At 31.9% G+C, this 14,322-nt stretch overlaps 2 protein-coding genes across 2 annotated transcripts; both read right to left on the reverse strand.

Moving 5' to 3' along the window:
- Positions 1-209: 209 nt before the first annotated feature.
- LOC7487304 (aquaporin PIP1-2) lies at positions 210-1,824 on the reverse strand. Its single transcript, XM_002309090.4, has 4 exons — positions 1,341-1,824; positions 935-1,230; positions 708-848; positions 210-615 (listed from the first exon to the last, which is right to left on the reverse strand). Exons 1-4 carry the CDS (start codon positions 1,672-1,674, stop codon positions 523-525), a joined length of 864 nt encoding a protein of 287 aa, XP_002309126.1. The 5' UTR covers positions 1,675-1,824; the 3' UTR covers positions 210-522.
- Positions 1,825-11,521: 9,697 nt separating this feature from the next.
- On the reverse strand, positions 11,522-13,899 carry LOC7487305 (histidine-containing phosphotransfer protein 5). The gene is made up of 6 exons (XM_002309091.3): positions 13,686-13,899; positions 13,390-13,520; positions 13,169-13,237; positions 12,906-12,977; positions 12,261-12,333; positions 11,522-11,865 (listed from the first exon to the last, which is right to left on the reverse strand). The coding sequence occupies exons 1-6, from the start codon at positions 13,746-13,748 to the stop codon at positions 11,815-11,817; spliced, it is 459 nt and encodes a 152-aa protein (XP_002309127.1). The 5' UTR covers positions 13,749-13,899; the 3' UTR covers positions 11,522-11,814.
- Between the last annotated feature and the right edge of the window lie 423 nt (positions 13,900-14,322).

Here is a 14,322-nt window from a genome sequence, read left to right on the forward strand (position 1 = left end):
TACTCTTGAGTTTAACTTGACATCAATTATTGAAGATGGAGTCCATTTCCATACTACCTGTCTAAGTTTAGAAATCATACTTAATATTTCATTCAAATCATTTCAGTTTGAAGTCCATGTTTATTGCTTGCGTGCTTGTGATATTCACCTTTCTGCAACACCTCACACCGTCTGATGTTTCCCAATAGTCACTATAAAATCCCGTCACCTGTAGATAAATCCATTCCAGGAAACAATTTATTTAGAGTAGATAGGACACTTCCAAAGGAGTAGACTCAGACACAATTGAGAGCCAAACTCCATAATTTCGAACGTGTAATTCTGGTAACCTGGTGAGTGAGTAATTTACATAAATGGAACCACCACTACCATAAGCTATAACATTTCTTTCTTCACCATCTACATGCTAAAATGAGGGACGAAAAATAAATAACTAGATCCCTTAATAGCAGAATAATGATCAGGATTATTTCAGATATATTTTGATCGGGAACTCTAAAGAACCTTGTTTTCTGTCATGCATCATTTGGATTTGAAAGGGATGGCCCTGATCACTATCTGATGGTACAAGGATGCAAGTGCCGCTCCAATGAATGGTCCTACCCAGAATATCCACTGCACCAAAAAAGAATTAAACGCTGCTAATGTTTTCCGAAGGCCTTACCAAGATGAATTGTAGGGACTAAAATAACGTGTGAGAGGCTTACATGATCATCCCAAGCTTTGTCCTTGTTGTAGATGAGGGCTGCACCAAGACTTCTGGCTGGGTTAATACCGGTGCCTGTAATAGGAATGGTTGCCAAGTGAACCAAGAACACTGCAAATCCAATAGGTAGTGGTGCCAGGACCTGACCATCCAAATGTAGCATTTTGGAAATCAATTTCAATGATAAAAAGACATCAAGGAAAAAAAATAACATTTATTTTTACTTACAGGAACATGGGAGTCTCTGGCACTACGCTTGGCATCAGTGGCAGAGAAGACGGTGTAGACAAGTACAAAGGTGCCAAGAATCTCAACGCCAAGTCCACTGCCCTTGCTGTATCCTGTACTGACAGTGTTTGCACCTCCACCAAGTATCTCGTACGGGCTCTTTTGGAAACCTTTTACAACACCAGCACCACATATTGCTCCAAGACACTGCATTATCATGTAAAACACTGCCCTTGTCAATGTCAGCTTCCTTGCCAACAACAGCCCGAAAGTCACAGCTGGGTTGATGTGACCCCCTGCATCACAACAACAACGTGAAGCTATTATTCCCAACCACGTTGATGATTAAACATCATCATGTAATCCATAACTTATCAGATAACAACTATGGTTAGAAGAGCAGTACCTGAAATGCCAGCAGTACAATAGACAAGAACAAAAATCATCCCACCAAAAGCCCAAGCAATACCCTGAATGCCAACCGTGGAACACTTGGTGCTGGATCTTGCCACCCCCATGACAGTTAGAACTGTGATGTAAAGGAACAAAAAAGTGGCAACAAATTCAGCAATGCCTGCCCTGTAAAAAGACCATGATAACCACTCCCCAGGCTGATAAAGTGGTGCTGGAGGTGGCTCTGTGTAGTCCTTGCCATGTTGGGTTTGAGCAGCTGTTCCTATGGGTTGCCCCTCTCCATACCTATTTGCACCCACCTTCACATCTTCTTCTCCCTCCTCCATTTCCACTATATCTTTCACAGTTTATGAAAAAAGAATTTGGTCTCACTTGCCTCTTGTTACTATTGCTCCAAGCCTTTTTTTTTTCTTTCCAAGCCTTTTTTATAGCTTAAGCTAAGTGTATTTGATCAATTTGAGAGACTCACAAGTTACGAGTACTGAGCAAGTGGGGTATTTGTAGCTTGTTTTTGGGACAGATGTTTGTCCTGGTGTAGGTAGATTTTTTTCACCGTCTTCTCATTGATTGAGAGGAAAATGAACTGTGCATTGTCTTCACTTGTTACCGACACATACTGCTCCTTGAAAAAGTAGTTTCTGCTGCTGTGATATCATGAGAAGATTTTGATGTTATTTCTTTCCCATCACTTTACTTGTACAACTTGAACCCATTCTTTCCTTTTAATGTAATTTTGAACTATTTTTCCAAGATGGTGATTGCCACAATCTGGTTGAAAAATAGCCACTCAGATTTGGAATGATAATGGCAGAGCTTAGTAATGCATATGCCACTGAAACATTTCTCATTGTGTGAGGGAAACGTAACACTTTATTAGGGAATAGAAATTGTGGTAAATATAATGTATATACTTTTACAGCAATTCCTTCCTCTTACAAACTGTACTACTTCATCCAGAATCCCTAACGAAAGTAGCCATTCTCGGAGTGTTTTTTTCCATTACAGATTTAGGGCTGGCCCTATTTAGCTTGGTAGCTTTGCCTTCGAAGGAAAAGGTGTCATTCATTACATATCGAGCTGGCCATCAATCTTGTATGGGTTCTTGCTATAACCTATAGTTTTGAATATGTGGCTTTCTAGAGCCTGCTGAGTGCCATTGCATATAGTGCTCAAGTTTTTAGAATCTGGGTCTTCACAGCGTATAATAATTGGAATTGATGGTTAATGATAAAGTTGGCTGATGTTGAGGATAATAATTAGGATTTTTTTTTAATTTAGCACGGTAACAAAAAAAAATTGAAAAAATAATACAGTCTATATATATATATATATATATATATATATATGGAAATAACACATGGCGATGTTTGTTTCCCGGAATTCACTTTCCGGGAAACCACTTTCCAAACTTTCCTGTGTTTATTTGTCATTAGAAAAGTTGATCAACAGAAAACACTTTCCGGTCAACGAAAAACACTTTCCAGTCAACGGAAATACTTTCCGATCAACGGAAAACATTTTCCAGTCAAAGAAAAATTTGGTTTGGTTTCCAGGAAAATATTTTTCCTTTTGGCTGATTTGTTTTCCGGAAAGTGGTTTCCGGGAAACCACTTTCCAAACTTTCATGTGTTTGTTTGTCATTAGAAAAGTTGATCAACGGAAAACACTTTCCAAACTTTCATGTGTTTGTTTGTCATTAGAAAAGTTGATCAACGGAAAACACTTTCCAGTCAAAGGAAAATTTGGCTTGGTTTTCAGGAAAGTGTTTTCCTGAAAAATTTGGCGGAAAACACTTTCCGGAAGTTGTGAAAAATTTAGAAATGTCATTATTTGCTGATTATATCAAATTTGATCCTCAAACTTTTGATTGCTATATATAATTTATTTTGAATATTTATTTTTCAATTTCATCTCTTAAAATTTAATTTTTATATTAATTTTGGTTCTTATTTTTATAATTGCTATTTGTTTTTTTCTTATCATTTTTTTATTGAAATTTTTTATCTATCAAATTTGGTCCTCATTTTTTTGATTGTTACTTATTTTATTTGAAATAATTTATGAAATGTTAATTATTATTATTTTAATTTATTCACCTTTTATTTTTTTTAATTTTTTAGATTTGATCTCTATTATTTTGATTATTATTTATTTTATTTGAGATAATTTATGAAATTATATTTTTTTTCAATTTCATTCTCATTCAACTTTTTAATTTGTAAGATTTGTTCCTCATTATTTTAATAAACATGAGAAAAATAAAACATTAATAAATTATTTTTCAGCTGATTTTCCATGACATAACCAAACACTGGAAAGTGTTTTCCAACTTATTTTTCATTACACTACCAAACATCGAAAAATATTTTCTTGAAATTCACTTTCCAAAAAAAAACTATTTTTCAGTAAATAAACCGGTCTTTCTGTATTTTCTCTTTTCTTCTCATCCTCAGCCACCACCCACGACCTATCACTACTCACACCCTTCTCCCTCTCCACCACAAAACACCAACACTGTCACCGTGACACCATCTCTCCTCTCTCTCTCTCTTTATCGGGATGTACAAGTCTCTTTCTCTCTCTCTCTCTCTACCCGCGGGTCTCACTTACATTTTTCGCCGCCGCCGCCATCACCCATCATCACATGGGATGCCAGGATAAATTGGATATTTGTGGAGCTACATCCGCAATTGATCTGGACGCCTATATGAGATGTGTTTGTCCATAACGCGTTGGTTTATTACATTTAACAAATATTGATAATGTTGAGGGCTAATTATTTTTTGTTGTATTTATTAAATGTATTACTTGTTACGGAAGGCTTCAAGAGTAGCGGTCGATATTTGTGAAGGAGTTGATGAGATAGAATATACGCTGGTCAACAATATGTTTAATTTGTATTGTGATGGACTTTAAAAAGTTAGGAATATCGGGCATCTCAAAGCGCTCTTAGCATAAGATAAGATTGTTTATTGTAAATAGAGACATGTAGTTAGGGAGATAGATTCATCCTTACAGTAATCTAGACTAGTCCATGAGCGTTCCAAACCCGTCGGTCGAGGGAATTTTAATATTGATTCTTACACGAGCGTTACATGCCTATCCTTAATTTGGATAAATTAAAATGATGTAGGTCCATCATAAACATTTCAGATTTGTTCATGAACACTCTAACTTGTCCACGAGCTTGAGAAATTTTATAATCCCCTTGTTGTCTCCCTTTCTATTTTCTAAGCAAGAATTGTGATTTTTTTCCCAAAGTAAATTGTCAGCAACCATTAGTTCTGTGTCGAAACATGGATGATTTGTAGGTTTAAAGCAAACTTTAAATCAAGAATAAATTAAAACACAGTGCCGTTCATCATGGAAATAAGAATCCAATCCATCACAACCCCGATAGCAAGTTTAAAAAACAAGACAAGACAAGACTGCAGCCACGGTACGTTATTGACTATATACTTTCAATAATAATAAAAAAAAAATTCAGATCTATAGAATAACCGTTTGCATGTGAATTGGTTTTGGGATAGGGAGACAGATTAGTCCAAGAGTGACCTAGACTTGTACATTAGCATTCCAAACCCGTCTATAGGCTGAGGTAATTTTAATGTTGATCCTTACACGACAAGTCTGTTCTCAATTTGGATAAGTTGAGATGATGTAGGCTTATTTATAAACATTTCAGGCTTGTACATGAATGTTCTAGACCCGTTCACGAGCTTTGAGAAATTTTATAATACTTTGGGGATAACTAGTGATTTTATTATTAGAGAATAATATAAATTATATTTTGGAACCTCATCTAACAGCTTAAGTTATTGGGTTGAGATGGCTCTTTGACATGGTATCAGAGCCTTAATGACCAAGCGGTCACGAGTTCGAATCTCACCATTCTCATTTATTTGATAAAAATTAAGCACAAGGTAAAGTGGATCTGTGCAAGTTTCAAACCCAAAAGGCTTTCACTTGAGGGAGTGTGTTAGAGAATAATATAAATCATATCTTGGGACCTCACCTAACAGGTTAAGCTATTGGGTTGAGATGGTTCTTTAACACTTATATTAGCTATTCTTTTAGCCCACTTTAAAAAAATACAAATAAGATAGAGAAATTATTATCACTTTTGGTGGTTTATGAATTTTATTTTTTCTCTCTTCTTTTTATATATGTCTCTTTTTTTAAGATGGATCTAAAAGGTAATTAATAGAATTATAGGAGTTACTCTTTCGACACCATAAAAGTTTTTCATAAACGCTCTAGACCTATTCACGAGTGCTTGAGAGTTGTCCACAAGCTAGTATGATTTTTAAATGTTGCTAAATTATATGCTTTAAGGTTATAAGAATTATAAATTTAGTCTAAATTAAATATAATGTGAATTTTCATTATGTTTAATTATGAATTGTTAATTTTGATGAATTGTAAATTGTGTTTTTAAATTGGGAATTGTTTGGTTGGTTTTCGTGGCAGGGAATGAGAAGTTGGAAATCTGCCTTGACCACCTTTTTTTACGAGTTATAGATAAGAAATGCAACTCATCAAACTGTGTTATTTATCTAAATATTTTATGGACTATATTATTTTTCTAATTTTGTTTTTTGTTAACGTGCTAAATTACAAAACAACTCCTTATTTAGTCATTTTTTGTATTTTCCAAATAAACATTATATTGTATAAGCTTATTAACAAAAGAACTAAATGGTGTGAGGTTGGTTTAATTGTTTATAATTTTATCATTTAATATTATATTTTTATTAAATTTTATATTTTAGTATTGAATTGATTATAAATAAAATTTTGAAATTTTTATTATATAATAAAATAAAAAAATTAATTTAACCCAATGAAATTCATAATTTGAATTGTTAATTTGACGAGTTAACTAGGGTTAACTTGACTTTTTTTTTTCTTTGAACTTGCCTAATTGATAAGGTCACATTAAAATAATTTTTACACTATTTAATTTAAAATTCATGCTAAGAAAATAGTTGGATAAAGAGTTTCAAAATTTGAAGTATTATACCAAATTTAAAAATAATATCAAAAGGTTTTTTATAATTTAAATATTATTTTTTTATATAAAAAAATAGTACAAGTCGTAGTGAGAACATGGGAAATAACCTAGTAATAATACATAATGAGTGGGGTGGGATGATAGTGTCGGCACAAGTGAAGAAAAAATCATTTGGTGCTGTTTACAATATAAATATCATGAGTTGAACCAATGGGATCAAAGAGTGGAACTTAAATTAAATTGTTCAATTTTTTTGGCTTACAAAAATAACTTCATAATAACACAAGGCCATTCTGGAAGTAGAGCTTCTTGTGCTTAAAACTAGGCCACAAGATCACACAAGGCCACAAATGCCTGCCAAATCGATTTCTGCAACCCATATCTAGCTCTAGATTTGGCACCGTGTTTCCAAAAAAATTAAGTGTTTGTTTGTAAAAAATTAATTTTTATTTTTTTTTATGTTTTAAATTGTTTTGATATACTGATTTTAAAAATAATTTTTTAAAAATAAAAATATATTATTTTAATACATTTTGACACGAAAAATTATTTGAAAAGCAACCATAATCACACTCCTAAACACTAACCACACATAAGATTTCAGGTTGATTTTTAACATAAAAAAAGAATACGAATGAATTATCAATGCATTATTTAGCGTTATAAAAAAATTTATATGTATATTAAATAAAATAAATTGAAAACTATATAAACCAATAAGTTTAAAAATAATTATTAACGCTAGTCAGGGACTAAAGTCAGAAGTGGAGAATAAAATGTACTTTAAGATATTTAATTTATTAATAATAACCACACTCCCAAACATTAACCACACATAAGATTTCAGGTTGATTTTTAACATAAAAGAAGAATACAAATGAATTATCAATGCTTAGCATTATAAAAAACTTTATATGTATATTAAATAAAATAAATTGAAAACTATATAAACCAATAAGTTTAAAAATAATTATTAACGCTAGTCAGGGACTAAGGTCAGAAGTGGAGAATAAAATGTATTTTAAGATATTTAATTTATTAATATTAAGCTCTCTTCAATTATTTTTATTTAATTATATAAAAATAAAAATATATTTTCATAAGAAAGGTAATCGTTTAAATTTTACAAAAAAAATTTAATTGTTGTTATAAAAAAAATTATTGATGTATTTTTTTAACAAAATAAAACCATATCTTTTTTAGGTTTGTTTTTTATTGTATAAAATTTAAAGCAACTAAAACCAACATTCAAAAATATATTTAATGATTTGAAATAAGTATAAAAAGGGTATCCTTTAATTAAAACCACTTTCCTTTTTTAATGCGTACTTGTTTTTAATAATTTCTTTATCATAATTTTGGTTTTTTTAATAAAACAATTATATTAATCTCAAAAAAGTTTTAATAAAAAAAAACATAATGAATTAATAATTTTGACTCATGTGTTTTAAGAATATGGAAAAATAATAAAATGTAGTAAAGTCAATAAAATATAGACAAAAAAAAACAAAAAACAAATAGTATCCACAGTTAGAAAATTATGCATATTAGATTCATATATAATCATTTAAAAAACAATTGTTAATAATACCATAAAAAATGCTAAAATAATTTAAAAATAATAGCATAATTGAATTATTATTTAAACATCATTCAATTAAATTCATTCAAAAAGAATCAAGATTATAAAGTGTGAAAATATATATATATAAAAAAAAACAATTGAAGGGCCAACACGCGTGGATTGGAAGAATGGGCTCGCATGCCTAGCCCAAATTTAAACTCTGGCACACACGGGCCTAAAAGCCCAAGCTCACTCTCCTGATTTTTTTCTTAAAAGGAAAACCACACGTCGTCCACCCTTATTATTTTCTTAAAAAAAAAAAGATGGATGACATGTCGCTTACTTGTTCATATGACATGTCATCCACTGTTATGTTTTCTGGTCACTAGAGATTTCGCACCTGATAGAGAAATCAGGGTTAAAGATTTTGGACTCCAAAACTAGAATTCAACTATTTTTTCAGATAAAAACATAAGAATAAAAATCCATTGAATCTTTATAACATTGTTTCTAACAACAAAACACATTCTAATCAACCCAAAAAATATTAAAAAAAATTATTAATTTAATTTAAAAAACTTTTCTGAATTGTGATATACTTTCTTTAGCATCATCAAAAGTGGAAAGTACCTCCATCAAGTTTCCCTCTCAAAGATGAATCCATAGACAATAAAATCAAAGCCATTGTTGGTCAGAATTCGGCTACCTGAGAGCTTTTTCTCTCCTCGAAACTTCCGCTAACATTTTATCTCCTTTTTCAAGATCAAGGGGTTGTAGCATAAAAAAGTAAAGTTTGGGGCGTAAACAAAAGATAAAAAAAAAAAGACCAAATATCATAACATTTAAAATTGAGGGACCAAAGTGTAGATTTACACACCTTGAACAATACACATGGGAAACAGGTTGTTAGTTTTTGTCAATATCAATTTTGATCCTCATTTTTTTAATTTGATTTTTCATAATAATTAAAAACTTTGTCATGCAAAATCAACACTTCATTTCACCATGGGAAAAAAATTATTTTGATAGCTTAGAAGCACGGTAAAACACAACCTAAAAAAAACAAAAAAAAAAACAAATAAGGCATAACTTTAAAGGACTAAATTGAAAAGAAAAAAAGCTCGATGACCAAATGAAAAGAAATACAAAACTTGAGGGACCAATAAAGGGGATTTGTATACCAAATATGAATAGTGAAATATGAGAGGATGAACCTGGTTTTACAAGGTGAAACCCCATTCTCTTTTAATTTCTTACTAGATTTTTTTTCCTGCGCTCTGCGAGGTGAGTCAATTCTTTTCTAACATATAAAACATATTCAAACGGTGATAACTTAAGTGAACTCGGGTTAACTTGACTAGCTCGTTATCTGAGATAACTCCAGATAAAGGAAAGGGAAAAAATATAGAAAGCTCTAAGCTCGATAGTCTAATATTAAATAAAGAAATTAAAGAAATAAAAAAATTTAAATTTAAATCAAGCTAATATTCAAAATTAGCAATTTTAGTCATGAGACCAAAATAACCATATAGAATACCAAAAACAATCTTGAACAAAATTCTTAACCAACAAAAAACTAAAAAGAAAAAAAATAGTAATCAAAACAATAATAATCAAATCTGATATAAAACTTAATGAAAGAAAATAATGAGGGATTTAATAAAAAAAAATAGAATAAAAAAAGAAAAAGGATAAAAAAACATGAATTAAAATAATGAGAACATAAATTGAATAAAAAAACAAATAAAATAAAATACTGAAGGAAAATATTGAAAGATAAAACAAATCAAGAAAAGGATTAAAAAAAATAATTAAAAAAATGAGAACTAAATCTGGAAAAAAAAAAGAAATGAAATAAAATGTCGGGGGGGGGGGGTTGAAAGAAAAAAAACCAAGGATAAAAAAAACTAACAATCTAGAGAATGAGTACAATATTTAATATTAAAAACAAAACAAAATCAAAACGGAAATGGAAATGGATGAAACTGGAAAAAAATAATCTAAAAAATAATCCAAAACGAAAAAAGACCAATAAAAAAAGGATCATAATTGAATTTTTCTCCATTATCTTTTTTTATCAAAATAATACTTTTTATCTAAATAAAAAATCAAGCGATTAGTTAGGAAAAAATCATGTCAACACCTATTGATTTTTTATTTTTTTTTCATTATTTTTTTATCAAACTAATGTCATTTTTACTTCTTGCATAATAAAAAGTACAATTGACCCTATAACCCCGGTTATTCAACCTAGCCCGTGACCTGAGACATGATGGGGGTCGACTCTATGACTGGGTTTTAAGAGTATGATAAAAAAAAAAATCATCAAATATGATATGAAAATTCAATGAAATTAAACAATAAAGGATGAAATTGCAACAAAAAAAAATTACTCAAGAAGAGAACTCAAAATCAAAAGGAATTGCAATCATAAGAATAAGGATCAAATTCAATAAAAAAAAAAAGTTAAAATCAAATGATCAAGGATTAAATTGGAAAATAAAATCTAAAAGCAAAATAAATAGGAATAAAAAGAATGAAGATCAGATTTGAGGGAAAAAAACATAAAAAATCAAATGTTAATGGATGAAATTGAAAAATAAATAAATCAAGTTTAATACATTAAATGATCGAGGACCACTTTGCAAGGCCGACACACCTTTTAAGATGGAGGAGAGAGAAATGAGGGGGGAGGAGAAAAATTATCGTCAGAGCTCCTCTATTCCATGGAGGCCAGCACATGCTGACCCACGGTGTAGAAGGTGGCGCAATGCTTTGGACGCCACTGCGGAAGTCTACCTACAGCCATTGGAAGGCGCTGCACGCGCTGGCCAAAGAGTATGAGCGCCTCCCACTTGCTTGCACATACTCTGCTGCACACACCAGTTACTTTTTCTTTTGAATTATAGAAAAACCAAAACACCCCTAACCCCATGAGATAATTCCAAGAAAATCAAGATTAAAAAACCTAAAATGCCCTTTGACCTTGGGGAAAAAAAGGTTGATCTTGGGGTTTTGCAGTAATTATATTGTACAAGAAAAGATAGATATATGGGTACGAGAGTAATTACACTACAATAAATATATGAAAATACAATTCTAGTTCTAAATGTGTGTTCAATTTTTTTTTTATCATCCAAGAGTTCATTCATCGATTTATTGTCAGATGCACTGTGAATATTCCAGAGTAAAACAGTGATGAGATATAGTTTTATTTGTAATTGTAATAATATAATACTACAAGTGTGGTGTTCGTGACATGGAACACTTAATTCCTTGAATGAATGATATCACATTTCAAAGTGTTCAAGAGCGAGTTCATTTTAGAGAAGGCATACAAGGACTTAGCTGCTGATCCATTCACTATTCACTTTCCTGTCACCAGCAAAATCAAGGATGGGATTATATGTCTAGTTAATTTTGCTTAGGTACTGAATTTCTTTATACTGTTCCTTACACTTTAGCAATATTCGCTTGAGTTTTCCCACCCAGATAAACAGAAACAGGAACGGGTAACCAGCATTTAACATTCGGTCCTCGCGGACAACATTTCTCTGCTAGCAACGATGAGTACTGCCATGGTTGAGCCTAGTGATTAAACTGATGGCAGGATGTCTTTTGCATTGCTAGAAGCATTCCTACTTGTAGTTAATACATTTCCAAGAAAAATACACACTTTGAAAAGCAACTTCTATCACTTTCCTAAACACCCCTAAAAGGGGGCAAAAGTTATATGCTTTGTGGCAGCAGATATATAAAAGTCAATTAACATACCCCTCTATCATACAAATTTCAAAGAACTCCCAAGTATCTTGAACTTACAACTGTATCTGTAACATTAACTTTCACCTTTCAATTTGTGTCGAAAGGAGATTATATCAACATTACTTATTGCATCACAGGAATTGACCCCCCATTTGCCACAATCTGTCGCTCCAGCTACAGCAGCCAAAAAAGAAGAAAAAATATTGAAAAACATTAACTTAAGATAGAAATTGAAAATGTTAAAACATTCTTATGTTAGACAAGAAAGCTGCTCAAGCAGTTTTGAGCACCCCAAGGAAGGAAATTTTTAAGAAAATTCCCCATGATTCTTTACAGAACATGATCAGACACTAGAAACTAAATCAAACTAGAGATTTTAAATTGCTGTGGCGGACAACAAAGACGGGCTTTCAATAAATGAAGTAATCTTCTTCAAAGCACGTCGAGCAACAAGCTAGTTTTCCCCTGTGGAATACCAGGATAAATAATGTCGTGGGAATTCTCCCTTGGATGATCAGATCCTTCCCAGGAAACTAAAACTAACTTTGACTATAAATTATAAAACTCACCGTGAATAAAGATTGAAGATTGGTCTTCAATTGAGTGTGTTCATGATTCACTTGTTGCAGACATCTCAAACACCTGCACCAACATTCTTAGGTCAATCAAAATCCTCTGCAACTATCATAAGACTTGGGTAAGAGCCAAAAAAACAGGACGAACAATACCCAGCAAGATCAACATGGCTGCACTAAATAACACACTGGTAAATCACGGCTCCAATACTTCACCAGTCAATGATTTTTTTAACTTCAATGAAACAACAGATGCTTATAGGACTCCATCCTAACTCTATGATCAATCAAGGAAAGCAGATAGACCATTCCTGAAACACGAGTATCTCATGAAAACCTATTAAACTAATTGATTTACTGGTATAGTATCCAAATTGTCAAACTTCATATCCACTACCATCCAACTAAGGTTAACAATTCTGGAATCCAAAGGAACTCTGCTGTCACAGGAAAAAATAAACACAAAAGAAAACTTGAACACGTAAATTCCTTTTGTGACTTTTGATAGATCAAAACATAAACAGTCAAGAATCTTATGATAGACAAACTTTCAAGTGGAACTGGATAAGACTTACAAATTACTATTGATTGAAAGGAAAAAGATACAAATTTGCTATGAAAGTGTGGAAGAGATCTCACCCTTCACGGTTTTGGGCTTCACAAAAAGTTTTGAAGGCAATGCAGACATTTTTAATTCTTGCTGCACCTATGCTGTTAACCATAAAAAGCAATATCATAATTAAATACTATAGAAGACAAAACAATTAAAGTAATAGACATGCACGCAAGTGATTTTGATAGAACAACGAGAATTCCATTAAATATAGGTCTCCTCACAAGTGACTAGAGTACAAATGTAACAATCAAATAACCTATAATGAAATAAGGATGTGAGTAAATACCTGGAGCTACTACCTTTCAGTTGATGGACATGAGAATCCACCTGTTTGAAGTCAACGTCCTGCTGTTCTCTGAAGAGAAAAGAAAAAATCCTAATAAGTCAATTTTGCAGGCAAACTTGTACTGTCTGCCTATCTGAAGCAAGGAGCTCCACAGTCAACTAAACAACCGCATGTATCTCTACATAAAACCAAGAAAATGAAGACAAGAAAAACAAACTCACAAGGCTTTGGCCATATTGTTAACAAGCTTTTCACAATCTTCAAAGAAGAGAGACACAACCTCCACCACAAAATCAGGGCTGCTCTCATCTTGCAGCTTTTGCAACTGAGTGAACTGATCGTCCACAAAACCCTTCTCAAAACCAACAAAAAAACCCTATGTCAAAAACCCTTTAAAACCACTAGAAATTAAAGTCTACAACCCGTTGATTGATTTTCAAGGAAATGAAATATTACCCAAGAAAACGATTTCCCTTAAAAATAAAAATAAAATATAGAGAGAAAACTCAAAACTAACCTCATGATAGAGAAGGGTAGTGAAATCGGTATACTGTCTCTGCAACTGATTAAGAAGATCCATGGGTCGGGTCGGGTCGGGTCGGGTGGGGTGGGGTGTCAACACTGACAAAGTGATTATGAGAGGGGGGGCAAAGGGACAGATTTTTATGGCTGCATACTGGGAGCAGCACTATATCAAGCGTAACGGAAAATTGGGCTAAAATAGCAAGGACGAAAGCATGAATTATATTTGGAAATATTAAGGTTATAAAGGAAACTAACTAATGACTTATCATAAGTGGGCAAATTACCAATTACATTACACAGGATTCTCTAATATAATATAAGTAGTAATTCGATTATTTACTTCCTTCGGCTGTTATTATTATTGTTATTATTAATTAGACCAGTTTGATTATATAAAAAAAATTTAAATTATTATTATCATTATCATTATCAACAACGAGGTCAACGCAACCCGATCACCTAATATTAAACTTAAACATATCATAAAGAAAAGATTTTATTGGCTAGGAAAAAAATTTGAAAATTAGCAAACTTTTATTGGTTACACTATTAGTGCAACTTATTAATTTTAATTGGTTACCTCTAACCAACCAATCTAAAGCTAAGGTTATTTTTCTCCTCTAATTTCT

Source organism: Populus trichocarpa, chromosome 6, assembly GCF_000002775.5.
Source record: "Populus trichocarpa isolate Nisqually-1 chromosome 6, P.trichocarpa_v4.1, whole genome shotgun sequence".
Taxonomy (NCBI): Eukaryota; Viridiplantae; Streptophyta; class Magnoliopsida; order Malpighiales; family Salicaceae; genus Populus; species Populus trichocarpa.